We start from the raw sequence: 25,483 nt of genomic DNA, 5'->3' as shown, positions 1-25,483 counted from the left end.
ATTAAGAGAACTCCAATATAATTTCTAAGTTAAGCTAGAGTTAAATAATATTTTTGCGTTTCCTTTCGTGATATTATATTTTAATTGAAAAACAAATAAGTAGTGGAATGTTTTGATGTACACGTAAGAGTATTTGCGCAAAAATGCAGCTTTAAAGAACAAAAATATGGTATAAAAAAAAGGAAATATCATTTCGACTGTAGTAAGAACAAAAGTTTTTCTTCGCGTGTCCTTGGCAGCGCAAGTGATTTGAAGAAAAAGCGGTTTATTTTTTACCTAGATATGCGCCGCATGCAAGGGCAATAATAATAATCTTTTTTTTTCGTAAAATAAACAGTTTTTCAAAATGCAAGGCTGCATATGCGAAGATCGTAAAACTATTATGTAAAATAAAATAAAACATTAAGTGAACGACTTCCCCCAGTGCTGCTTTATGTAATACCTATACATAATATACATACATATATATATAAACAAAAATTGTGAGAAAAATATGTGTTATTTCATTTCATTGATATCCTCTTCTTCCTAAACGTAGATGCTTAGTGGTAATATTTTAAGATCTCATGATTAACGTTAAAAATATTCGCTCAAACCTTATAATAAAACTAATGGAAAATTAATGGTAAGTATTTTGGATTTTGTTCGTAAATTTGGACCAAGCTGATATCAGGAACAAACCTATTAAATTAACAATTTCGAATGATATTTTTTTTTAATCGATCATGTACGAAGATAAATATAAACTAAGATTATTCGTGTTAAAACTTACGTTGAGTCCAATGAATGGTACAAACAGTTAAGTATAAATGTCAATGGGAAAGGAATCATGGAGTTAAATGCTTACGGATTTCTTTTGTATTTAATGCTTTTATTAATAATGAAAGTAGTTACGTATTTTTTGTTATGTAATGAGCAAACTTTGAGTGATTTTGCAATTGCTTCGTGATATAAAAGCTCACAAGTCTTATCGCTCTTTTTTGTATAAACTCTTACTTATTCAATAAACCAAGGCAACTTATGCATCGATCATTCGACAATAATGAAATTATTATTATTATTATTATTCATTTTTTTCCTTCTTATCATCAATAATATAACCAGATTGCTTGATCACCACGCGCAACGATCACCATTGTTATAGCTAATTATTAACTCGTAATTAAAGCACTCGAGTGTACGGATTGTCGCAACTACACAAATAGTTTTTATGCACTGTTCACGTTTTTTTGTTAATGCGACACATCGCGTTAAACTACATTTTTGAAACAATAGAAAAATTTCACTTAAGCTAAGAACTGTATATGAAAGCGCTTTTAATATTTTAATTATTATTTTTTCTTTATTATTAAAGTATCTAACTATGAGCTACGCAACAATCAAATTTATTCGCCATAATGTTAAGTACTGTCTAAAATTACGATAATGTGATCAAATCTTACCAAGTGGTGTAAAAAAAAAAAAAAAAAAAAAAAAAAAAAATTTAATGTCAATCAAAAAACTAAAACTACAAAGACGAAAGAGAGCTTCAAATCATCAAATAGTGAGCTATAAATGTCGATAAACAAGGTAAATAATAGTTAACGTATAAAAAGTTATAAAAACGAAAGTTTGATGCTGATGTTGGTAGTGAAATTACCGTGATAAAAGTTTGAAATTTCATTGACGGATGAGTTTTCGATGATAGTTTACATCAATATTTCGACGCGAAATACTTGTTAATGTTGAATGAAACATTTAAAAACAAACAAGACAAAATATACTTCCGAACTTCGATCACTAATCAAGTTATTTCATCGACGTCTATGTCTATCTAAACTTCAAATGAAAAAGATCAAAGTATCGAGTTAAGTGTTTTTTTTTTTTTTTTTGTACGCCTGATTATTTCGAAGGGAGTACGTGCATTTTTATGTTCTCATGACAGAAAACGGAGGCGGTCCGGCCTGCCTCATCATCATGGTGAAGGTGCTCAGTCCCTCCTGTTGGGCTGCCACCTGCTGCTGCGTTTGAACATCGCTCGAGTTTGCAGCAAAAGAATCGCTTTCCTTGGCTCGTTTCGCCACATGCGATTTTAAATGCTTCTTCAGGTGATCCTTCCGATAAAAAGCTTTACCGCACTCGGTACAGACTTCCGTTTTTTGTCCACTGTGCGTCAAAAAATGCCTCAACAAATGCTCATTTCGTTTGAAAGACTTGCAACAGGTGCTGCACTGGTAGGGCCTACAACGTTACATTTACATGTGTTTATAAAAGTAAACGTGCGAAATTATAGAAGAAATAAATAAAATAAAGTGCGGTTGATTGCCTTGGTACCTTTTGACATCGTGGCAGGATGACGAGTGCCGAATGACATGTTCTTTTCTTCGTAATTTTACGCCGCATATGTCGCACACGTAGGGCCGCTTTTTATGATCATCTAGGTGATCTTGCAAAGTTTCGCGATCCTCGAAACGATAGGCACACTCGGGACAATGATAAATTAGCATACCTTGAATCGAACAAATTCAATTAAATTCGTCTTGATTGGCTCTCCATCATACATGGAGTAAAAAAAAAAAAAAAAAAAAAAAAAAAAAAAGAAGATCTTACCATTGATGCGTTGCGGTTCCGGCAAGTCATACTCAATTTTCGGGTGGATATCCTGACAGCTGCGTCCCGACGAATTACTGCTACTGTCCTTGTATTTGCAAACATATGGCAATCTACCGAGACTAGTTGAGCAACGCTCCAAGTACTCGGAGGTCAGTCTAAAATCTATTTGCAATGGATCCGTCATGGTGGCCACATCGACTTTTTGTATGGTTTGAGTACCAGACGACTGATGCGAAATAGCTGGACACAGCTCTTTGTTGCTGCATTGATTTTCGTTTCTGTTTTCGTCCATCCTGTGCATTGATTGAATGACATGATGACTCGGGTACGGGTAGGGCGACATGTTTTGCGGATGGTGCAGGTCCAGGGGATACTTGACGTTCCTTGGATCAAAAGCCATTGGAGAGCTGCTCTGGTGTGTTGTATACTTATTTACACGAGTTCAAAACTGCACAATTATAGCATCTGAAAAGTTGTTACAACATAGTAAAAAAACAAGAGAATGTATCGTCCCGTTTTCAAACAAGTCGATTATTGCCACTCACGGCCGCTAAGCCAAATGAAGGGACTGAAAACTCGTAAAACCGCTACACTTGTTTCAAAGAGTGACATATTCAACTTGAGTCGTGAGAATTGATACACATTCAACAAACCACAATTTTCTTTATATCCGCGTATAAATGATAGAAAATATATCGCGGTATATCCATGATCAATCAGTGAGAAAATATAAAGATTGTATTTATTTTTTCTACGCATAACACTGTAAGTGTTGGCGTATATATATATACATAAAACAGGTAAAGGTACCCAACTATGTAACAAGCAGGTCAAAACGATAATATAAATATAAAAGACACGGGGAGAGAGAGAGAGCGAGAACTAAGTACTAAGTACCTATCAATGAAGTAAATAGAAAAAAATCGGAGCACAGTATAGGTGCATGGTTATTTTGATCTTTTCGCTTACCTTAGCTCTAATCTTTCATCCCGAATGTCTGTGTGCTTTGCAGCGTTCTCTATAATATCGAGAACAACAGCAGCCGGCCATCTTTGAGGGGATAGGTATATCAGCTGCTATCTGCTGCCTCTCTTTTCTTCCTCCGTGTCACACACAACGAGTTAAAACGATTAAAGGTGATAATACCACCACCGCTGCAAACATACACTCTCAAAGGGGACAGCGGAACTTTGGGAATAATAATAATAATAATTGTAAGCGAATGCAAGTCGGTTTGACAACTGATTCGGAAAACCTATACCGTAGAGTATATACAGCGCGCACATATGTATATACCTATACGTATGATTTTGGACAATCCAGTAGTACGAGTTTTTTGTCAGCGTCTCTCTCCCGCTGGATTTACGTACCTACGGAAAAAAAAGATATCTAAAGTATGGAGCTCGCAGTTATTGGTCAAGATAATAATCGGCTCATGTTGTGTTAGATTTTCTCGGATCTTTTAACATTTGTTTTTATACTTAACTGTGACAAGCTCATAAAGGTCAAAGTCAGAAATCGGTATACAATTCAAACAGTACGCAACGAGTGATAAAAAAAGCGTGGGATTGTTGTTTATATATTGACAACACAGTTTTCAATAGGAATTAAGGGACCAAAAAAAAAAAAATAACGATTAAGTAGGTCCGTTGAGTAGATTATAAAAAATATTAGACACGAATATTTTTTTTCTTTTTTCATACAAAAAAAAATGACAGAGATGATGGAACGTTTAACAGTTTCTCGATTAACAAAGTATTTAAACGTAACATCCGTACACCGAAAAAAAAAAAAAAAAAAATTCGTCAATTCAAACGAACGTTTATACGAATACAAACGAATAAATGTATTTTCAGATCAAATGGTAATATTTAATAGATTTGAATAAATGTTTATTTCATTCAAAGAAGTATATTTATTTGTTTGTATTGGTATATAGACACGTTTATTTAAATTGACGAAATTTTTTTTCAGTATACTTTACTACGAAGTGAGGTGACACCAAATTTTTTTTTTAACACTTTTTCGTACTCTTCCCTACTAGAAAAACTATTGTTGGCACTGCAGTTTTTTGCCCTTGGAGTACTTAGTTCAGCTGTGGGAATTTTCGATACAAAAGCACCATAAAATTTAAGCGTATAATATTATTTATCAGTTGCACATACAAGTACTCGTACGTAGTCAACCCAGCTATATAATAGCTTTGAAATAAATTGTGATTTCGAATGGCAAGTTTCGTTTAGGTTGCTCTGAAAACCTACAGTATAAGTTTTTGCTGGACAAAATCTTTGACAATAACTCGGCTTGGAAATTCAAAGTCCCAAGTATCTATTAGATTGTTTGGCGTATATATACCTTGTAAACTGGAGTAGTCCGTGGAAATAAAAGGTCCCACGGTGGTACTTGATAATATACAGTAAGTATTTCAAAATAATAATTATGTTTACATTCACGCATCCATAATTGTATTTTTATCGTGCAACGAAACAATTTTCATAAACTATCACGTTTTTAAGCTATGTATATATTCAATAGGCAATAATCTCATACTTTTGACCAAATGGCGTACAATGAGAGAGTATATTTTATTTACAAGTTTAGCGCAATTTATTGTTTATTAAAAAATTACATTATAATTATACATAAGTTGCACTTCATGCTCGCGTACCTTAATATAAAAACGCACTCTATAAAAATTGAGTAAATAAAACAAACTAACATGGTATAAAAAAGTTTTAAATTATAATGTAAGGAATGGACATTGTACGACAAAGTGATAATGATAAAAAATTGTAAATCGACAAAAAATACGTGTTTTTCTAAAAACGCTCCAAACGACAAAAATACATCACATAATAAATAAAAAATTCTACCTTACATGTACATATATACACATAATATATGCAAAATGTGAGCTTTTTCATAAAAATTAAATTACAATTAGTTGAAATTGAGTCAACTGCTGATTCTTAAATGATTGAAAAATGACTTTTTTTTTCTCGACATAAATCTAACAATACGCATTAAGTATATGCCTATATTAAGTATATATTATATACTTGTCAGTAAATATATAATCTGACATCTGAGTGATCTGAGGAAAGAGTATACAGGTGTGTATACCTATATCTGTATTTAACTTCTTTACTTGAGTGGTCTGATCATGTGTCATGTGCCGTTGAGTTTTTATTTTTATCGTAACACCGTCACGTGAAAGCGAACCGATAAACATGGACAATAATTAATTCGCGATTAAGCGGGCCACATGCAGGCATGTTTCCATATAAAATATATTTTTTTTCTATGCAACATCTCTCGATCTTGCACGCTTTTTTTTGAGCGATAGGTATTGTTTTTAATATTCCCGAGGTTATGTTTTTTTACCATTGATTTATTTTTTAGTTGTAAAATCTCATTCGCTGATTGTACCTCGTTAGAGTATTTTGTTTATGTCACAATGATTGTATTTTTTTATTAAATATTTACAATTTACACTTAGAATAATGAATCAAGTGCGCGTTTTGTATTGTTTCACTTTTTTTTTTTCTACAAGTATACACGTATTGCACATAGATAAACACCCGTACATGTTATTTATATTGTACCTATGATTCCCAGGGAATGTTTAGAAAACGTCGTAAAAGTATAACCAGCGACTGGAGAACATTGACGTCCTGCTGCTGCAAATCATTAAACATATACTTTATTTTTTATCAAGAAATGAATGCAGCCATAGCATTGTGTAGTTTTTGTGAAGTGCATGGACCCAGAGTGATGTTTACTACACAAACTTTTAAGAACTTTGACTACCAAAACAATGAAAAGTTAAAGTTTTATGGGTCGAAAGAGGTCCTGAGAGATGCAATAACTCTTTATTCTGAACTACAGGACTGCAAAGGATGCTCCAGTTTGGGTTATCTCAAATTTCTGAGCAACGAACATGAGACCAGAACTTCTTTTCTTTCATCTCAACAGTCTTTGATGCAGGACATTGGATTTCAATTGAAGTGTGCTTGCATGAGAAGTCTTAGTTGTGAAGAATATGCTGGAAAGGAGGGTATTTGCTATTTTGATGAACCCAGCGGACATGTTTTAAGTTATACTTTTCCTTTAAAGGATGCCCAGGTATGTTTATTCTTCATACTCAAAAAACGTTTTCAAAACAAAAAAATCATTTCAGGCAAGAGGATTAAGAAGATGGTACAGTTTCATAGTATTTATGAGGGATAAACAATTTTTATTGAACATGTGGCCTTTCATAGTTGAAAATTTAAGCGAAATCATAAGAGAGTTGCAAGACTTTGCTGAAAAAAAGTACAATGTGGAAGAAGCCAGATGTCCACAGAGAGTAGTTCGTTTAACATTAAATAACAATGTTAATCCCGGTTCACAGACCAATGCTAATAATCAGCCAAGAACTCTTACTGAAATCACAGACGAAGAATATGTTTTTGTAAGGTAAATTGCTGTCTATAAAAAAAATTATCTTTTTTTTAAATAGAAACTGTCTTTCAGAATTCACATGTGGTTCGTTTGGATATTGAGCATCGGAGCGTCACATTTTGTTGAAATATTACCGTTAAGTTTACTAGGGGAAGACATTAATTTTAACGAGGAGAATTGTTTAGGTAAATACAAAAAAAACTTAATTAAAACTAATTAAAATCGTTTACTTAAAACTTTCAATTTTTTGCCATAAGTAGGAATGGACGAAAATTTTACATTAAACAATGCGAAATATCCCGTCAATCTTAACGTGGATTCTCGTATACCAGATTTTCAAGAAGTTTCTAATTTAAATCCTATGACAGTTTTGAGAAACTTGAGAAGTACACTTGGTCGAGACCAATTTCGTCAAATTTTATACGCAGTTTTAACGGGGATAAAGATTCTTGTGAGAGGTTCGGCGCGAGAAACTTTAGAGTCGTTATATGCATTATGCTCTCTTGTACCAAGAGCTTGTAGAAGAGTTAAAACCAGAGCGCAAAATGTTCCAGAAACAAACATTTTCAATTTCATTAGTAAGTTTTAGATGAACCGTTTTCATGACTTTTTACGTTTCTAGTCGTGTCCTCGTAAGAGGGCCATTAGACAAGTAATCCTTCATATTTATTGTTTATAGGTGTTGATACGTCGATTGCAGTACCTTTACCTTGTTCCCAAATATGCAGGCTCGATATAGTACCTGCAGATCACAGAATTCAAAGTACAAGATCTCATGTGGTGAAATGGATGGGAGTGTTACCAGTGAAACTTCCAAATCTCTTAATAAAGTTGGAAAAAGCTTTTGACAATAAAAAACTTAATGATTCTCTTTTAGAATCGTATTTTTACAATTTACAAGAAGAATGGACAAAGTACCAATTATTATTTAATTCGTAATAATTTTTTTCTTAATAGTTGCGTCATATTTAAGAAATAAAATATCTGTTTACAGTATTGCAAAAGTCATTCATGCTACACACGGCCAAATTCACAGAACTGACTTGACAAGTTTGATGACAAGTTTGGGAGCTGGTCCTCAGGATAAGAATCTGCTGGATGCCTGGTCTATGGGTTTACCGTCGAATCCAGCATAAAGTGATGCCTATTTTTTTCAAAAAATTGAGCAAAGCAGTATTTATTAAGAAAAAAAAAAAAAACTTCAAGATATGGTTGTGCAATTTTTATATTTAACGTAAATTTTAAGGAGTAGTTTGCAAGGCTACAGTAAGACGAATTTTTATGGCGTTAAAATTTTACGAGACATTCGATTTTCCACTTTTGTCGATAAAAATCGGGATTCGAATTATTCATACGTATATTTTTTAGATAAACTTTTTAAATATAAATAAATTATTGATCGTTGAAAAAAAGGCATTTCTCATTCAACCAAAAAATAATACGATAAAAGAAAAAATTTTCAGTTTTCTGGACCAAGTATCGCTTAGCAATCGATCATCGATGTAGTTGGGAGGGTGCATAAACAATATTTTTCTCCATTTTGGCCTTAGGTGTTCTGCTGATGGTGTAATATTCGAAAAAACTGCGGAGTCAGTTTAATTTTTCGTTTAAAGAACTTCAGATTTCCTCATTTCCAGAAGTAGGTACTGCAAATGTCACGCGGCTGATATTATTATTGCGGAAGTAGCGCAGAACAGCGCAATGACGTGTATATAATATATTACACGTCATGTTCCAAAACACAAAATCACGTGGTGTAAGTGACAACGTTACCTATTTCGTAGCTCTATCATAGGTACTTTTGCGATTAAACTACTGCGATATGCGTTTTGGAACACAATCTGATACCTAATAATACCTATATAGTACCAGTAACCTAAATATACACAATCGAGCTGATGTAAGTGTATGCGTATGTATGTACCAGCTCATAAGCGTAAAATAACGTCGGCAGTTCAGTCGTTCTCCTGCTCCACGGCACGGCCTCCGTGTCATATGTAAAATGGTGGTCGAGAATCGTCGCGGTGAGGAATGCAGCTGCTGCTGCTCCTAACGTATACGTGGAAGGTCTAAGTGTCGTGAGTTCCCGACAACGACGTCCGCAACGAACGTTATACTTGAGTACCTATACTTATCAAAGCAAAGTCAAAGCCCTCCTCTCCCTCTGCATCGTATACACACTCGACAGCTCCGGAGCAGACGACGGAGGAGGAGGAGGCAAGAGTGCAGGAAAGGCCCTTCGTAATCTGCAGCTGATGCATATGTTTAACAACAACAACAACACCACCACCACCACGTCAACTCTCATGCAGCGGAGCAACTGCACATTATTTTATTGTATATATACGAGTACAATATAACAACGTACAACGGAATCCTCAGCTGTACACGTACATAACAAACAGTGTTGTACAACAGAGAGGAGGACGAGGACCAAGAAGAAGAAACGAGGGGCCTGGTGCTGGCCTGCACGGCTCCGTCCCCTGCGAGGCAGTCGACGATCTAGGCGTCGTCGCAGCTGTAGCCAGCAGGAGGCAACAGCTCCAGGTCATTATCGCAATCCGCACAACGGGATGGCAGCCGCCGTCGCCACCAGCAGCACCACCTCAGCCGAGTCCAAGACGAGCCAGCATGGTGCCAAGAAGGGCTGGCTCTTCAAGTGGACCAACTATCTCAAGGGCTACCAGCGCAGGTGGTTCGTCCTGGACAACGGGCTGCTCTCCTACTACAGGTACGCGGGCCCTGATGATTTCCCTGATGTTGATGATGCTCATCTACTCGATCTGGTCTCCGCTGCTGTGTGTGCACGTGTCGCTACGCGTAGCTATGCTCATATCACAGTTGGATCAGAATCGGAGCCCATTTTTTTTTTTTTTTTCTTTTTTGTTTACCTATCTTTTCAGCTCGTTTTTTGTTCGCTAATTATTACTTACACTCAGGAAAAACCGTGTCCCTTGGGGCCATCTCTTTCTTTTTCTCTTTATCTCGCTCTGTCGTACTGTCATCAGATGATAATGCAATTTTGCTGTAACGCAACCGCTTGTCAGCTATTAGCTTGAAATCGTTTTTTGGAAAAACTGCTGGTGACCAATAATTCGTTGCTTATGTGTCATCTGTTTACGTTGACTGTATCAATGAATACGTAAAACCTGTATTTCTGTCTCTTACTCATTTATTGCTGGCTTGGCCAGATTATGATGCAATTGATGATAGTGCATTGTTTACATTTATTGCTTTGCTCCAGATTACGTTGGGATAGCCCTCTTTGTACTGGATGAAAGATTATTCTATGCTTACTTGTGTCTGGCATGGCTGTAAATATTAGTATAAGCGCCTAATCTTTCCTATACGTATTTGCCATTGTCAAGTGTGCCGCCAAATAACAATGAATGACACTAATTTCTTTTTGAATCAATAGTATTCTTTTGCAATTTTATTTTTAATGTGTACTTTGCAAGTGCTCACTGTCACAAAGTTACAATTTAGTTGTATGTCTATAAGATTAACTATAAATCCGTTATGATTCACAAGTCTAATAGTTATGACTAACTTAGATAAATAATACAACTACTTATTTAACAAAAACTCATGATTCATTCAAAAATAGTATTTATATATGCACTTGACTTACTTTATCTAGTAGTGTCGTTTTGAATCATAAGAATTTTTATTCATTAATTATATCTCCCATATCATTTTCGATATCAATACAATAATTTAGTTTTTACTTTGCTATAATCAAAGACTTCTGTATTGTGATTACTAAAAAATTTAAAAAATTAGTTCTAAAAAAATGACACGCACTTTTATTACACATTGTATCGTTATGCCATTAAACTTATAAAAAAATGGATACTTTTAATCAAAATCCAAGGCAAAATATTACAGCAACATTACAATATTATCGGGCTTCATGGATATTGGGATACATTTTTTCACAACTGGACAAATACTTGATGGATTGTAGGAATATGTATATGTATAAATACCATCAGCTACATGAATTACCACATTATTTTGTTTTATTATATAAGCTATGAAATAATAGTAATGAAAAAAAATATAAAGGCTTAAGACACAAACAACCACATAAGAATGTATAAACTCAATTGACCTTTTTTTCTTAAACTCCGCTTGATACTGTGAATCTATAAAAGAACATTAAGAATATTATGCATTCACCTGTTGAACATATCACCCACAATATTTTATAACAGCATTCTTATAGACACGAGTAAAGAACTTTTCTCATATTGATTAGAGTTCAATATCTTATAAGTTTATGATTTTCCTTCTTTTATTACGCCGTTTTCGGAAATATTTGTAGATCATGTTCTCTTCCAGAGATGCATTTCAATAGGACCTATTCTGTTAATTAATAAAATATTATCTAATATTTTTACGAGAGATCAATTCAATTGTGTACTCGTATTAAAGTTGAGTAAAAAAAAATTTTAAGGCATTTGTTTAAACACATTCATTAAAAAAAAGAGACAATACAACACGTTACGAAAACTTTGTAGATGCCCAATACACTTAAAATTTTGTGTAAGTAAAATCTAATTTAGGTAAATAGCGCAGTTTCAAACAAGTATTTACATTCGTTCAAATGTAAAAAAGTACAAGTCTATCTCTAAGCTAGTTACCTTGTAAGAACTTCTTATGTAAAGTAATTAGTATTTTTTCCAATGTGCTCTCACCGACTTCTTAGAATCTCGTGGGTATATTGCGCAAATAATACATTAATCTAATTTATACAATACGACATAAAATTACTCATTTAAGGAGCCAGTATGAAAAAAAAGGACAAAACAGAAGCTTCCCACGAAAGTATTTCACTTTGCATGGCACATAAATCATCACAAGCCATCACCAATAAATGTATATGCACTGGTAGAAAAAAACAAGTAGTTATTTCATCATATATTTTTTAGTAATATTTATTTAAAATTACCAAATGTCACTTTTCAAGACTGATTCATATTTCGTATCACTCTGATATTTTTAAATACCTTTAAAATTAAATGATAAAACTTAACTTGACTGAATATTTTTCAAATTTGTGCACATTGATACAAATCGCTGAGCTTGAGTAGCTATCGATTTTACGAGTTTTCAAACAAATTGGTTACCAAAGCGTTTTTGGTTGTATTCAAGTGCATATATTCCTTTAATGATATTTTTTTTACGTCAGTGCATTTACAAGCTTTTTTTTTTATTTATTTATTTTTGTCACTTTTTACTTTTATACAACTAAATTTTATGCATCACACTTGACGTGAAACCTTTTATAAACTTCGGACTTGTAAGAGTGTCAGCAACAGTCAAACGTAGACAATTTTTTTTTAATTAAAAATCGCGTGTTACTTAAATACGAGGTGCGCTCTGCCAGTCAAGTAAAAAATTTCTGGTTTCGTTCATTAAAAAAAAAAAAAAAAAAAAAAAAAAAATTTCATGTACATGTAATAGTTTTCCATCATCTAAATTTAAACATGTTATGTACAGCACAAGTTTTAAGTTAATCAATTTTTCGTGATTCCATATGTGATGTATTCATTGAAAAAAAAAAAAAAAAAAAAAAAAAATGGTATTTCATAATCGATCATTCAGTGTTAAATTACTGTGGTACCGCATATTATCATCCTCATTTTGTGCTAATGTGACTCATCATAAAATTTATCTAGTATTTATCAAAGTCTGCCTACAGCCAGACCTAATGATCAACTTTCAAAATTTAAATATATATAAAAAAATTCCGAATTTTTAGCCAAAAAAATTCGCACGGATGGAGCGGAAAAAAACGAATAGAAAAAAAAAAAACAAACAAACAATCGAAAACTAATCCTAAATGAACATGGGTTTGTATTGTATGTTTGTACATTGTTTAGGAATGAACCAACTGGGGGGCCAAAGATATCGTCACGACGCAAGCGGAGAGCTGGCAGAGCCTCCGAGTAAGTAAAATAAATAAAAAATCAACTCTGAACAATGTCATTATTATTATTATTTATTCATTTATTTTTATTTATTTTTATATATATATATATATATATTCTCTACAATGTACTTTCAATTTTATAAACATACTCTCTTCTCGAAAGAAAAAGTGTAATCATTTTCTCAAACCAACATTCACTCGAAACAGTTGTACCACAAAATATCTATGCATACTTACGTGACATTACTAATGTGCTCTAAACTAATAAACTTGTCGCGCTAATCATCGAATGTGTCGTAGTAATATCGATAAAATTGTGATGGTATTTATTTTTTCTCGATACTTCAATGTTGCTTGGACATTTCGTGTTGCCAATTACTTTTAATCATCGAAATGTTGATAACAACTCTATTAATGATTGTTTAACACTGTGGAAAGGTGAAGCATTGTTATGTCCTTTTATATACACCTATACCTACCCACACACACACACACACACACAATGTGTTTTATAAAATTTTTCTAGTGCGTGTCTTGTACGTGTTCCTGTTCGTTGTTTACTCTGTGAGTGTATGGTCTGTATATTTTATATACAATATGTGACGTCGTTGTTCGGTTGTGCCGCGTCATAAGTACGCACACATATATGCAATACCACTCAGAACACCTGCATTAATTTCCTTATTAGTCGTGTTTAGTTGCATAATGTAAAATGTAAAACGAGAGTTGTAATGTCGAACAGCGTTGCATTAACCAGAGCTTTTTTCAGTAGAAACTTTTTTTTTTTTTTTTTTTTTTTCATCCGTTTGGTACACTTGGAATCCGTGCTTCCTCTGGTAAATCTTGGCTTACAGATCATTGGTGGGGGTACTTGGAAACACGCTCGTATAATAAGTAGTAACATGTGATTCAAGGACACATAAGTACTTGTTCCTTGTTTGCTTTTAACAACCACTTACTGTTGAAATCATGAAAAACTCATCCAACTGCTTGACGAGCTTCAACGAATTATGGTGTAGCGTTGCTGTAATATATACTATACTACATACCTAGTTTGCTGTCCATGTACTTACCCCACATATTATACCCATGTTTCGTGTGTAACTCACATAAAAAAAAAAAAGCTTGATTGATGATAACAAAAAGAGGATAATTGTCATTGGGCAAATGTTCCTAATCGTTTTACTTGACATCAGCACTCACGCGAGGTATATATATATATATTATACAGTGTTAATAATAATAATTGTTCCGAAGCCACGAATTCACACGCAATTCAACTAACATAATGTACTTGACGCACCAATGAACAGAAGTAAAGAAAAAAGGGAGACAATGGAAAGGAGAGTGAGGGGAGGGGGGTCATCGTCTTTTTTTTATTTATTCTGGGGGAAGAGGAAGAGGGTTCCTTCGATAGTGACCTTGGGAACGTTGTTCGTTTAGGAATCCGAGCGAGATGTCCCACACGTGTCGGGGCACGATATCGTTACACGGGGCCTTAATACACACGGTGGACGCGTGTACCTTCGTCGTGAGCAACGGCGGGACGCAGACCTTTCACATAAAGGCCGCGACGGAGGTCGAGCGCCAGGAATGGGTCACCGCGCTCGAGCTCGCCAAAGCCAAGGCCATCCAAGCCATGGAATCCGGTGAGTGAGCTCAGACGACGACGACGACGACGAATCGTTTTAATGAGTACTATTACAATATATGTATCATAATTTCTTTGGCAGACGAGGACGAGGAGGTGTACCAGAGCAACGACAGCCAGAAGGTGGAGACGCCCTCGACGATGAAGGACCTGCAGGAAAAACTCGAGACTCTACAAAAGTGGAACGACCTGCTGACCAAGCGGGGCTCGATGTTCCAGCGCTCCCTCACTGATCTCGAGACCCTCGAGAACCTCAGTCCCGAGCTATCTTCCAAGCTCAAGTCCGTCAACGAGAAGGCCACCCAGTTCCGGATCGCTGCCAACGCCATGATCAAAGTACGTTGTGTACGCGTATACCTATATCGATAAGCGGTTAGAGCAAACAACAACAAAAAAAGTACGTAAGTACTTAAAAGGAACAACAACTACAAGAGGTAGAAGAAGAAGAAGAAGAAGGAAAAACAGTACAAGGATACACGATCAGTGCTGTAGGAAAAAAAAAAAAACAGAATCCTCCTCCGCGCGGGGATTTAAAGTAACAAAGAGTTAGAATCGCGATCGGTCGTGTATCGTTGTGACTTGCGTAACGCGTGCCGATCGCCAGTAATCATTGCACTCGAGCGCCGATCGTCCTTACTTATTTACACTTGGCCTCGCGCAATTTGTTTTGTAAGTACTTGAATACATTAAGAGTGGGCGAGTAAAATTTTTGCTTCTCGCTTGCAGTCGAGCGACGAGTATCTGCAGCTGGCCCAGCAGCAGGAGCCCAAGTGGAAGAAGATGCTGCAGCACGAGCGCGACCAGAAGGTCCGCTTCGAGAAGATGTTTGAGCAATTGTCGCGACAGTATTCGAGCCTCGAAGAGGCCGCCCAGCACGCCCTCCCGACGGTACAGCCGGGCAGGTCGACCCGTAAGTTGTCTTTTTTTGTTTGTTTCCCTAAGAGAAGGCGAAGCTGGACTTTTGTTCGTACCATACCTTACCCCAACGAAGTAAGAATAATCCTGCGCGTACAAAAAACCACGAAACAAAAAAAAGTACCTGTGAGTACCGAGTAAAAAAAAAAGAACATCCCTTCGCTCCTGCGTATTTTTTTCACCCGCCACCGGTGATGTTTAAAAACAAATTTATTTCACGTATTCCAACCCTTCTGTAGTACTCTGAGCACCCGTGAAACTCACCGCGGCTCTTTTATACTCTGGCTACTGCGCTTTCTACTGTACGTACGGATAAATCTGCGCTCTCGGGTCTTCCAGCTGCAAATGAAATAAAGTGAAATTAAAAGAAAGGGCTCGCGTGACGAGAGCCGAGTCGCTTGTGGAGGAGAAAGGGGCAGATCGCGTGCGCTCACACCGCCTATAATATATTAAACAGCAGGTACACGTGAATATACCTATGTGCACTGGTATATCAGTTGAAGAATGCATGGAATTACGGGGGTTGTAGAGCGTACAACATTTTATGCACCTGCATTATCATCTACTTACTTTCGGATCGCGCAAAGTGTACGCGCCGTGCACGTTTGGAGTTTCGATCAGGTGTCCGACAACTCGGCCTTGACACTTTGAGCGCGAAGGTGCAGTGCCGACAACATATACATACGTATACGCATTCATGCGCTTACTCGAAATTCTTTTTTTTTTTTTGTAAATTAAAAAAAAAAAAGCATTTATCACCAAACAATGGGTATCAGATATTTTGCGAGCGTCCCGATTAAATCGCAGATGAGGTAATTGTAATACGTCATCTACCGTAGTGGGTCTCGCTCTTAAAAAGAGTCTTTCTCCCACCATATAATATAATATATAATACTCAAACTATATGCTCAATGGAAAAGTATGACTCCGAACGATATCCTGCAGCGGAATTAATTGAAATTTAATGCACGAAAGGCCTATTCCTCCGCGACACGCGCACTCGTCGTTTTTCTTTCCTTTCCACGCGCGCGACCGAGTTTTTTTTCAATTTATTTTCCCTCTCTCTCTCTCTCTCTCTCATCGTCTAATACCATAATTACACATTGAGCAACGCTCGAATTCCTGTACCTGAGTATTTCATGGGAGCGTTTTTTCTTTTTTCATTAAAAAAAAAAGAAATGCGTTCCGAGCGTAGGTGCAAAACGAAGCGCGTTAAGCGTTCGGTTAGAATTTTCTCGATTATCTATCCATCGATAACCGTAAGTCTTTCCACTAGGAATTCTATGCGACTCGGTCGCGTGTAGGTCGGTAAATATTGTACTAAATAAACGAGGTACACAAAGCACCTCGTCGACGCTCGTTCCGAAAATGAAACATCGAAATGCGCGCACGCCTATATATTATCCTTGTATAGATCGTTTTCTCTCTCCTCGCCGATCGAGCGCTCGTTTATCCGTTGACCCTCGCGCGCTCACCGCGACTTCTTCCCCTTCTTTTTCACCGCTTTTGGCTTTCGCGCGATCTTAGTTTCCCTGCCAGTTTTCTGATGCGCATCACACCTGATGACCGGCTATAATTGTTCGCGAGGGCACATCATGAGGTAGATGTATACAAAACATATACATACGCATTGCGTGCAGTTTCAACTTTAGTTTCACCCCAATCCAACTCGCGTGCAATCACTCTCGAACAGACAGACGATTAAACAGTCCAGCGTAGTTTTGTACGCGAGTTCGCCGATTTTTCGTCCAATACTTTCGACAAACGACTCCTTGAGTTTGGTGTTTTCCTCCCGCCGAGGCCCACTCGCGTTTGCGTAGCTGCGCGTTGTTTTTGAGGCAACGGAATCGTGCGCGATAACTGCCCAACTTTTTACAAAATATCGGTGGGATTCTCGGGACAAATCAATTGGCAATCATCTCGAGAGAATTCCCCGACTTTTTTTTTTTTTTTTTTTTTTTTTTTTTTTGCAATGAGCGCCAAAAAGAGCGCGCGTACGTGTGTGCTTACAATTATACGCTTATGTAACGAAATAATCGCGCGATAAAAGCTAGCCGATCGGAGCGCCGAAACACTCGAGAGAAAACAAAAATTTCTCTTTTCGCTTCGTAAGTAAGCGTGTATATTTGTCTTATCAGTGCGGTTGAGGCAAATAAGTAGTAAGTACACACGTATACCCGTGAATCATTCGAGTTGTTAACGGTACAACGCTATCTAACGAACAATCTTTCATTATCTTGTAGCCCTAAGCGTATATATGATGTATGTATATATTGTAACACGTATGCGAGGGTCTAATGGCAACGTACTGTGCTTGTGGTCTGGCGACGCGCAGATTCGGTGGCAGGTAACAGGTCGCCGAGCGAGGAGGACGACGAGAGCGTTGAATTTTACGACGCCCAGGAATCGGACACGTTCACCTTGGGGGTGGCCAACGAAGGCCTGAGCTCGATCGAGCGAGCCGAGGCTGAGAGCAACAACAACTACTCCCAGGGCAGCGACGATGGCTCGAGCTCAGAGGGTGACCCCGTCAATCCAGCCAACGAATCGTCGTCCTACCTCATGATGACCGACGCTGCCAAACGAGCCGGACGCTACGTTCACTCCAACAGCGAGCCCGACGGCGTGAGTACTCATATACACAATTCGATTTTTATGATTGGTACTTGGTTTATATTTTATGTATTTCCTTGCCCCGCGTCCACAGAGCGCTTGGAACGCCGACAGCGTCGGTAGCGGCATCTCCAGGATGAGGGCCGGCAATGGCACGAGACGAAAACACAGGACCCGCGTGCCGGACAAGCCCAACTATCCCCTCAACCTCTGGAGCATCATGAAAAATTGCATCGGTAAGGATCTGTCCAAGATACCGATGCCCGTCAACTTTTCCGAGCCCCTTAGCATGCTCCAGAGGCTTACCGAGGACTACGAGTACGCGGATATTCTCGACCGGTACGTATTGCCGATATCGATCCGTTGCAGCCGATGGTGACAATTGTAACAATGGCGAATGTGATACAGGGCAGCCGAGTGCACGGACTACTGCGAGCAGATGGCCTACGTGGCCGCGTTCACGATCTCGAGCTACTCGACGACAGCTTCGCGCACGGGCAAGCCCTTCAATCCGCTCCTAGGTGAGACTTACGAGTGCGATCGAAGCGACGATCTCGGCTGGCGTGCCTTCTCGGAACAGGTCTCTCACCATCCGCCCATGTCCGCCCAGTACTGCGAGGGCAAGAGCTGGCGCTGCTGGCAAGAGTTCACCATGACCTCCAAGTTTCGGGGCAAGTACCTGCAGATCTATCCCCTCGGCACGGTACACCTCGAGTTCAAGGACGGCGATCACCACTACACTTGGCACAAGGTCACGACGACGGTGCACAACATCGTCGTCGGCAAGCTCTGGGTCGATCAAAGCGGTGACACCGACATTGTCAACCACAAGCAGGGAGTCAAGTGCCATCTCAAGTACGTGCCCTACTCGTACTTTGCGCGCGACAGTCAGCGCAAGGTCAAGGGAGTCGTCATGGACGAGAACAAACAAGCCAAGTGGGTCATTCAGGGTACCTGGGACGCCAAGGTCGAGATCGCCCCGGTCATCAGTACGTCAGGCTCGGCTGACAACCCGGTTTATCAGACCGGGCCGTACGTCCCCGCCTGGAAGCGGCGGATGCCTCCGTAAGTCGTGACGATTCATTCTTCCGTTCGTTGTTTACTTTTTAATTAGTCATCGGATAGATAATGTATAAATATTTTCGATTTCAGAGACGACTGTGAAAAGTACTATAATTTCACGGAACTGGCCTGCCAGCTCAACGAGTTCGAGGAGAATGTGGCACCGACGGACTCGCGTCTACGGCCGGATCAGCGTTTAATGGAGAACGGACAATGGGTGGAAGCTAACGCCGAAAAGATACGCCTGGAAGAGAAGCAGAGAACCGAAAGACGAGCTCGCGAAGCCGAGGCTGAAAAAGCAGCCGAACAAGGTACTTCTTTTTTCAAGCTCTCATTGTTTTTATTGTCTCTCTGTTTATTATATTATTAATATTCGTTACATTGCAGGCTTACCATTCTCACCGTACGAGCCAATGTGGTTCAAAAAACAAGAAGATCCGTTCACGAACAGCCTATGCCACGTGTACACGGGCGAGTATTGGGATTGCAAAAGTAAGCAGGATTGGTCTCGGTGTCCGAAAATTTATTAGATTGTCTACTTTTAACGACATGTATGTACATTAGCTTGTGACGCTTATCGACTCGTCGCTCATTATCACAAACACAACGGAATTCAATGGGCTGATTGTTCCAGAGTTTGTGTGGAAAGCAGCGTATGAAAAAAAAAAAAAAAAAAAAAAAAAGAATACAACAATTTCTGTTATACAAGAAAATATTTAAAAAGATTGAGCTTTGATATTGCTGTTTATACAGTTACTGATTCTTCTTTTTCACTAGCCAAAATTCGATATCCTTTTTTTTACGGATCTTTATTTCCTATACTCAACGGACAAATAAAATTATGCTTATTGTGCTCGTTTCTTGGAAAAAAATTTACTTACTCAATTACAAAGGTGTGAGAATTATTTTTTGCAATGCGTTGTTATAATGTTACGTTGCATCACCGTACTACATTAGGTTTTATTTTTTCTTTTTACCAAACGTTCCGTTAAGTATCTGAAGAAAATCCCTTACAATACGTGCCAGCTTTACACAGATTGGGTGCATCATTATTTTACATATTTTGAAAGATTGCGTTGAAATTGCACCAATAGTGTATAATGTACTCTGCCATTGGAATCTGCAGCCATTCTGCTTCAACTTTGTAACTCCTTTTTTCTATTTTTCAATAGTTTCATGAATGCTGTAGATGTGCCAATATTATATTGTTGTGTTTCATTTGATAATTGTTTAACAATTGTTGCAATTTCTATAGTTTTAAACATTTAGTGACTTACATGTCTATGTTATTAGTTTTTTGAGTTGTATAAATAAATACCGCGTATTGGTTGAGGACATAACTACTAAAGTTTGTTGACTGCATGATTTACTTGAGTAAGGTAACTCATCTTAAAGTTCCGAATCCAAGGCTATTTTCGCGATATTCTTCGTAACACAGAGTCTTTCTTCTGATTCCAAAAACGAGTTTTGACTCAATTAAGTATAGGCTGGAAAAAATAATTCGATCTATAATGAGCTTCCAAACTTTTTGTTTAGGAGAGCGTTTTGAGCTTTGTAATAGCTTTTTTTCTTGTCAATGAAAAAAAAAGTGTTAATGAGTAAAATACATAAAAAATTATTGTAATTTATACATATAAATGAATATGCCGATATTGTGTAAGCAACTTACAAAAATACGATTGTTTTCCTGCAATAAAAAAAAGTTAACATAAAAAATTAATGAAACGAAACTTCCGGTCTTGCTGAAAACAAGATTCACGATGTTCGCGTCAGAAAAATATCCTTCACATAAACTAGTATCAATAAACTGTTGTTAGGTAAAACAAAATGCTTGCAAAGCGAAAACTTACAGAATACACCAATTGTTACATTGCATCTCAGGCTGTAAAATAATTTTTATAGCGCATAAGAGTTTGAAGATAATATCTGTAATATTATGATTATAAAGTTATAAATAATGTAATGAAGAATAGTGTAATTATATTAAATATATTTGTGTTACGGATAGAAAGGAAAGTAAAGTAAAATGAAAAAGAAATACATTTTTGGAACATTCGAGCACACTTGTACATAATGATATATCGTAGCTACGATATTAATTACAAATTAAATAAACACACAAAAAGTCCATACACAAATAGATAATGAAAATCGAAAGAATCAAAGGGGGGTGGGACTCTTGTGCGCAACATTGCTGGACTCGATGTCGATGCGCAGAGAAAAAAAATTTGAAAAAATACAGGAACAATAAAAGAACGTGTGCAATTGTATTTTTAAGAGCAAATGCTGCGTCGAGTTCCTAATTGTATATGGGAAATATAAAGCCGTACATGCTGGTCTGTAGTGCCTGTCATTTTATATTTAATAAAGTAACGAAAAATTTAATGTCAGATTGAGAAAAAAAGTTATCATTTGAAAAATGAGAAACGTTGTAAGTATTGTATAATATATTCATTAATTTTCCAATGCAAACGAGAGAGAATGAGCACGTGTGTACGAGTCAACTGTATAAATGTGTATACTTGCAATAGAGGGGCGAGAAAAAAAAATTTAATTTATCAAATCTGATAAAAAGTGTATTATTTATTCACGACGAGACGAGACGATTTACATATCGTTACTCGACTTTTTGTCAAATAAATGAAAGTGACTTTAATAAAAGTAGAACACGGAAAATAAACGTTGTTTGTATAGAACGGAATGACACTTGTAAACAAAAATAAAGAAAATTATCAGTTTAATCAGATTTTTTACTTTTCGTAGGATAAAAATGAATTTTACACCTCTAACTTTGTTCATCTGAGAAAATATTTGATATACAGATTTTTTTTTTCCAGTGCCGTATAAAATTACGTAAGTACCATTTGAAAATTCGCGCTTCTAAGTTCATTTTTTTAGATGCGCAAAACTTTGCTCTCAAGCTATTCTGTCGCGCAGCTGCCAATTCATTTGTCTGTTGATGTGTTGACGTGTTGTCATATTTTAAGTATGTAAGTATCATTTGATCGATAGTGAAATATATGGTATTGATCAAATTCATTGTGACGATTAAATAAAAAAAGTGTGAAATTTAGTGCAAGAGGTTAAACAATTTTGGGAACTCCTATTTTCTATTACTAGATAGAGCGTTGATATTTAAACGTAAAATATTTTCAGGTGTTGGCATTTTTCGACGTTTTAACACTTAATGCTCAAAAAAACTGATTAAATAAAAAAAGACCATGGTGTGTGTACCTTGCGTAATTGTACCTATTCTGCTATTAGTATTCAGATTTCTCATACAGCCAATCCTCATGAAATTCTGGTACAGGGGAAAAAATGAAGAAAAAAAAGAAGCACCAGAATTAGTTAAGGAATGTAAAGATGGAGTTTGTACTTTGTCTTGGAAGTCAAAGTCAGAAGCAAAAAAGACGGAGTAATAGTAACTAAATTTGTTGTGTTTTTGTATGCCATTGACTTTTTCCTATTGAAATATTAAAGTTACGTGCAGTGATAAGTTATTGATTTCTGTTTTTTCTCTCAAGGTCAACATTCCACTTTTGTTTATTCTTCGATATTCACAAAACTGTTATTTGTCAAATACATTTACAAAAGGTTGGGATTTTTTATGAATAAAGGAACAAAACGTTATCATCATCGATTTTTATTATCAAACACTTATTTCAAGACATTATTCTCTAGTAACTATGACGTTGTCATTATTGATATTTTATTTATAACAAGAATAAAAAAAGTTATTTAATAAACACTATTTAAAATTGGTAGAAATTCAATATCATCCTATAAGTACATTAAGTGAAAAAATAGTTATGTAAAAGAAATTAACATTTATGATTGATTTTTGCTATAAGTTAAAGTAAAAATTCTGAAATTTATAATACAAATGCCAGAACAGCACACCTGTTAATTCACAGATTTGAGTTCGACTTCAAATATAAGTTGGCTATTGGGTGGAATGACTGGAGGAGATCCCTTGGCCCCGTATCTACAAATATACATAAAATTGTCATTTAAATTAGAAAAAAGCGGAAAAAAATACTGTTAAAAATACTTACCCCATGCCTGGCGGAATAACAATTTTTCTTTTACCACCGACCTTCATTCCTACGATACCAACATCCCATCCTCTGATAACTTCGCCTTTTCCAAGTTTGAATTTAAACCCATCTCCAGATGTGGTTTGATCAAATTTCTTGCCATTCTTCAGCCTTCCTACATAGTAAACTCCCACATATTTTCCAGGTTTAGCTGGGGCACCGTGTCCCACTCGAACTTCTTCAATTTGAACTCCACCTTCGACTGTTTTTTTCTTCTGTTGCTGTTGATCTGACTTTTCTTCTACTTTGTTATTATCTTTCTTCTCTTTGTTTTTCTTTTGTTGTTTCGTTTGCTTTTCTAGCTGTACATCTTTTCCGTTGGTCAACGCTTGGTTCTTTGCAGGTTTTTTAGTTGTTTTATCTAAAAATAAAATTTAGCATGTAAAAATTGTTTTGATGATACGAAATTTGTTTTAAAATTTGTGTTTCACTTATAAGTGTAACTTACTTTTTTTTTTCTCTTCTTCATCTTCCTCCTCTTCATCATCATTGTCCTCCTCCTCTTCTTCTCCATCTTCATCGTCGTCGTCATCATCATCATCTTCATCTGATTCGTTATTAAAACTTAGTGGTCCCATTACATCTTCACCATCATCAGAATCAGATTCATCGATTTCATTGGATTCATCAGAGTTTTCCAACTTGGCCTTTTTTGACTTTTTCAACTCTGTATTCTCTGGCTTGGCTTTCCTTTTCTTTTCAATTGGCATGAGGACAGGAATATCCTCGTCTTCCTCAGATTCATCATCCATTTCATTATCAAATACGTCGTCATCGTCCTCGGGAATCAGGTAGCCAGTCAGGTGGACATGGCCATTGCCATTGCAGGAGAAAGAAATTTTCTGACCTGCTGCAAAATTCAAGTCCAATGGCTGCTGCCAATGTGATTCTTTGTGCAGTGTACACAACAGGTAATTCGACTCGGATTCATGATCAAAAACGCTCACTTGGATTTGACCAGCAGCTGAAACATTAATAGAGAACAAAGTTAGCTATAGTATATTATGTACAATGACAAAATTTGTGTGCAAGGAAGACTTACATGATTTGCTGAGATTCAAGCTTGCCATCGAGATGTGAAAACTTTGCTCGATGGTCTGCGTGTACTTTTTGTTTGACTCGATTATTAGTCCTGAAATCGTTAAAAAAACATAAGCATTTCCAGTGATAGTTAAAATAGCAGCGTGTCACTGAAGGAATGGGTAAGGGTTGGCTCTCGTCATTATTTGTCATGTTTCAAAACATGCCAGTTAATGCTTAACAGGGAATATTGAATTTATTATCTCGTGCGCTTTTAACAGGTAACAACGAGGTTGTGGCAATCATGTTCAAGTAGGAAATTACATGTCCACGTAGGGAGCGAGACCGCATGGCGTTGCCGCCATTCAACACGTGTTCGGTCTTGTGCTTGCCGGTACAACCTTTTATAAGAATTTCTCATTACTCAAAGTAAATCAAGTAAAATTACTTACCCCACAGCATGATGATGACTTGGTTTTTTTAGCGAATCGATAGACAATTGATTAAAAATTGGCGAATTGATTTGCACTGTGTTGATAAAATTCGCCTTGTCCAACCTTATTTAGGACTTGATCGCTTCGACTACCTTTTGAAAAGTGACTCGAAAAGTTGATATACTTTTGGTAATGCTTCGAAAAGTATCGATATCGTAAATAGTCGATATTGAAAAGAGGGTGAGTATCGATGTATCGACTTTTCAAAGTGATGATTATTATGAAATTATGCATTATTTAGCGTTTAAATTCTACATATGATGAAGATTAGCAAACAAAATATTTAATTTATTTAAAATATTCACTTTACTTATCAATAAATTCTGAAAATTGGGAGATATACCAATATTTGTTTTTTTTTGTCTCTTTCATAAAGTATGGTTGGAGACTTGCTGAAATATCATTTATTTGTGCACATGAAAAAAATCAATAACGACGGAACTGAGTACAAAGTTTTTATATCCAAACACTTCTTTTTTTTCTACAAGAAAATTAATTTGTTGAATTTGTACTAAAAAATCAGGCAAAAATACAGTCATGCCTGAAAAAGTACAGTCTTTTGCATAACTCGATTAACCTCATCAATGAAAAATTTTTTTGATATATTGTGGGTGAAGAAATTAATTTGTTATTTCTATCGACACTGTCGCCAGGTTAA

The 25,483-nt window shown here is 36.5% G+C and overlaps 4 protein-coding genes across 7 annotated transcripts; 2 read left to right on the top strand and 2 right to left on the bottom strand.

Annotated features, from left to right (window-relative positions):
• Window positions 1-861: 861 nt before the first annotated feature.
• Window positions 862-3,839, bottom strand: LOC106640080 (uncharacterized). Of its 2 annotated transcripts, none has more exons than XM_014353963.2 (4): window positions 3,562-3,839; window positions 2,590-3,057; window positions 2,314-2,488; window positions 862-2,220 (listed from the first exon to the last, which is right to left on the bottom strand). In XM_014353963.2, the coding sequence occupies exons 2-4, from the start codon at window positions 2,990-2,992 to the stop codon at window positions 1,908-1,910; spliced, it is 891 nt and encodes a 296-aa protein (XP_014209449.1). In that variant the 5' UTR covers window positions 2,993-3,057; window positions 3,562-3,839; the 3' UTR covers window positions 862-1,907. The 2 variants fall into 2 exon arrangements, with proteins under 2 accessions (XP_014209449.1, XP_014209450.1); XM_014353964.2 differs by lacking the exon at window positions 3,562-3,839 and adding an exon at window positions 3,138-3,294.
• A 2,374-nt stretch (window positions 3,840-6,213) lies between these two features.
• LOC106640094 (folliculin) lies at window positions 6,214-8,235 on the top strand. Of its 2 annotated transcripts, none has more exons than XM_089588717.1 (6): window positions 6,214-6,717; window positions 6,773-7,050; window positions 7,108-7,214; window positions 7,293-7,613; window positions 7,715-7,949; window positions 8,030-8,235. In XM_089588717.1, exons 1-6 carry the CDS (start codon window positions 6,214-6,216, stop codon window positions 8,169-8,171), a joined length of 1,587 nt encoding a protein of 528 aa, XP_089444843.1. In that variant the 3' UTR covers window positions 8,172-8,235. The 2 variants fall into 2 exon arrangements, with proteins under 2 accessions (XP_089444843.1, XP_014209477.2); XM_014353991.2 differs by having other exon boundaries at window positions 7,108-7,220; window positions 7,296-7,613.
• A 967-nt stretch (window positions 8,236-9,202) lies between these two features.
• Window positions 9,203-21,955, top strand: Osbp (oxysterol binding protein). Of its 2 annotated transcripts, XM_014354056.2 has the most exons (10): window positions 9,203-9,766; window positions 12,924-12,989; window positions 14,417-14,622; window positions 14,707-14,960; window positions 15,351-15,534; window positions 17,875-18,164; window positions 18,247-18,491; window positions 18,561-19,217; window positions 19,305-19,525; window positions 19,602-21,955. In XM_014354056.2, the coding sequence occupies exons 1-10, from the start codon at window positions 9,609-9,611 to the stop codon at window positions 19,742-19,744; spliced, it is 2,424 nt and encodes an 807-aa protein (XP_014209542.2). In that variant the 5' UTR covers window positions 9,203-9,608; the 3' UTR covers window positions 19,745-21,955. The 2 variants fall into 2 exon arrangements, with proteins under 2 accessions (XP_014209542.2, XP_014209543.2); XM_014354057.2 differs by lacking the exon at window positions 12,924-12,989.
• An 886-nt stretch (window positions 21,956-22,841) lies between these two features.
• Fkbp39 (FK506-binding protein 39kD) lies at window positions 22,842-24,924 on the bottom strand. Its single transcript, XM_014353954.2, has 5 exons — window positions 24,784-24,924; window positions 24,354-24,443; window positions 23,760-24,275; window positions 23,270-23,672; window positions 22,842-23,199 (listed from the first exon to the last, which is right to left on the bottom strand). The coding sequence occupies exons 1-5, from the start codon at window positions 24,791-24,793 to the stop codon at window positions 23,118-23,120; spliced, it is 1,101 nt and encodes a 366-aa protein (XP_014209440.2). The 5' UTR covers window positions 24,794-24,924; the 3' UTR covers window positions 22,842-23,117.
• Window positions 24,925-25,483: the final 559 nt, after the last annotated feature.

This window comes from Copidosoma floridanum, unplaced genomic scaffold (assembly GCF_036245765.1).
Source record: "Copidosoma floridanum isolate Cflo_tuat_1 unplaced genomic scaffold, Cflo_Japanese_pri ptg000007l, whole genome shotgun sequence".
NCBI lineage: Eukaryota > Metazoa > Arthropoda > Insecta > Hymenoptera > Encyrtidae > Copidosoma > Copidosoma floridanum.
Note: the sequence above shows the minus strand (reverse complement) of the source record. Positions and strands in the feature narration are given on the sequence as shown.

Coding starts and splice junctions, on each gene's coding strand:
- Fkbp39 (XM_014353954.2), bottom strand. Junction 23,673..23,759: donor TGAAGAAGAGAAAAAAAAAA/GTAAGTTACACT, acceptor TTTTATTTTTAG/ATAAAACAACTAAAAAACCT. Junction 23,200..23,269: donor GTTATTCCGCCAGGCATGGG/GTAAGTATTTTT, acceptor GTATATTTGTAG/ATACGGGGCCAAGGGATCTC.
- Osbp (XM_014354056.2), top strand. CDS start 9,609: ATGGCAGCCGCCGTCGCCACCAGCAGCACCACCTCAGCCGAGTCCAAG. Junction 9,767..12,923: donor GGGCTGCTCTCCTACTACAG/GTACGCGGGCCC, acceptor TACATTGTTTAG/GAATGAACCAACTGGGGGGC. Junction 18,165..18,246: donor CCAACAGCGAGCCCGACGGC/GTGAGTACTCAT, acceptor CCGCGTCCACAG/AGCGCTTGGAACGCCGACAG.
- LOC106640080 (XM_014353963.2), bottom strand. CDS start 2,992: ATGGCTTTTGATCCAAGGAACGTCAAGTATCCCCTGGACCTGCACCAT. Junction 2,489..2,589: donor GGAACCGCAACGCATCAATG/GTAAGATCTTCT, acceptor GTTCGATTCAAG/GTATGCTAATTTATCATTGT. Junction 2,221..2,313: donor TCCTGCCACGATGTCAAAAG/GTACCAAGGCAA, acceptor GTAACGTTGTAG/GCCCTACCAGTGCAGCACCT.
- LOC106640094 (XM_014353991.2), top strand. CDS start 6,214: ATGTTTAGAAAACGTCGTAAAAGTATAACCAGCGACTGGAGAACATTG. Junction 6,718..6,772: donor TTCCTTTAAAGGATGCCCAG/GTATGTTTATTC, acceptor AAATCATTTCAG/GCAAGAGGATTAAGAAGATG. Junction 7,614..7,714: donor AAACATTTTCAATTTCATTA/GTAAGTTTTAGA, acceptor TATTGTTTATAG/GTGTTGATACGTCGATTGCA.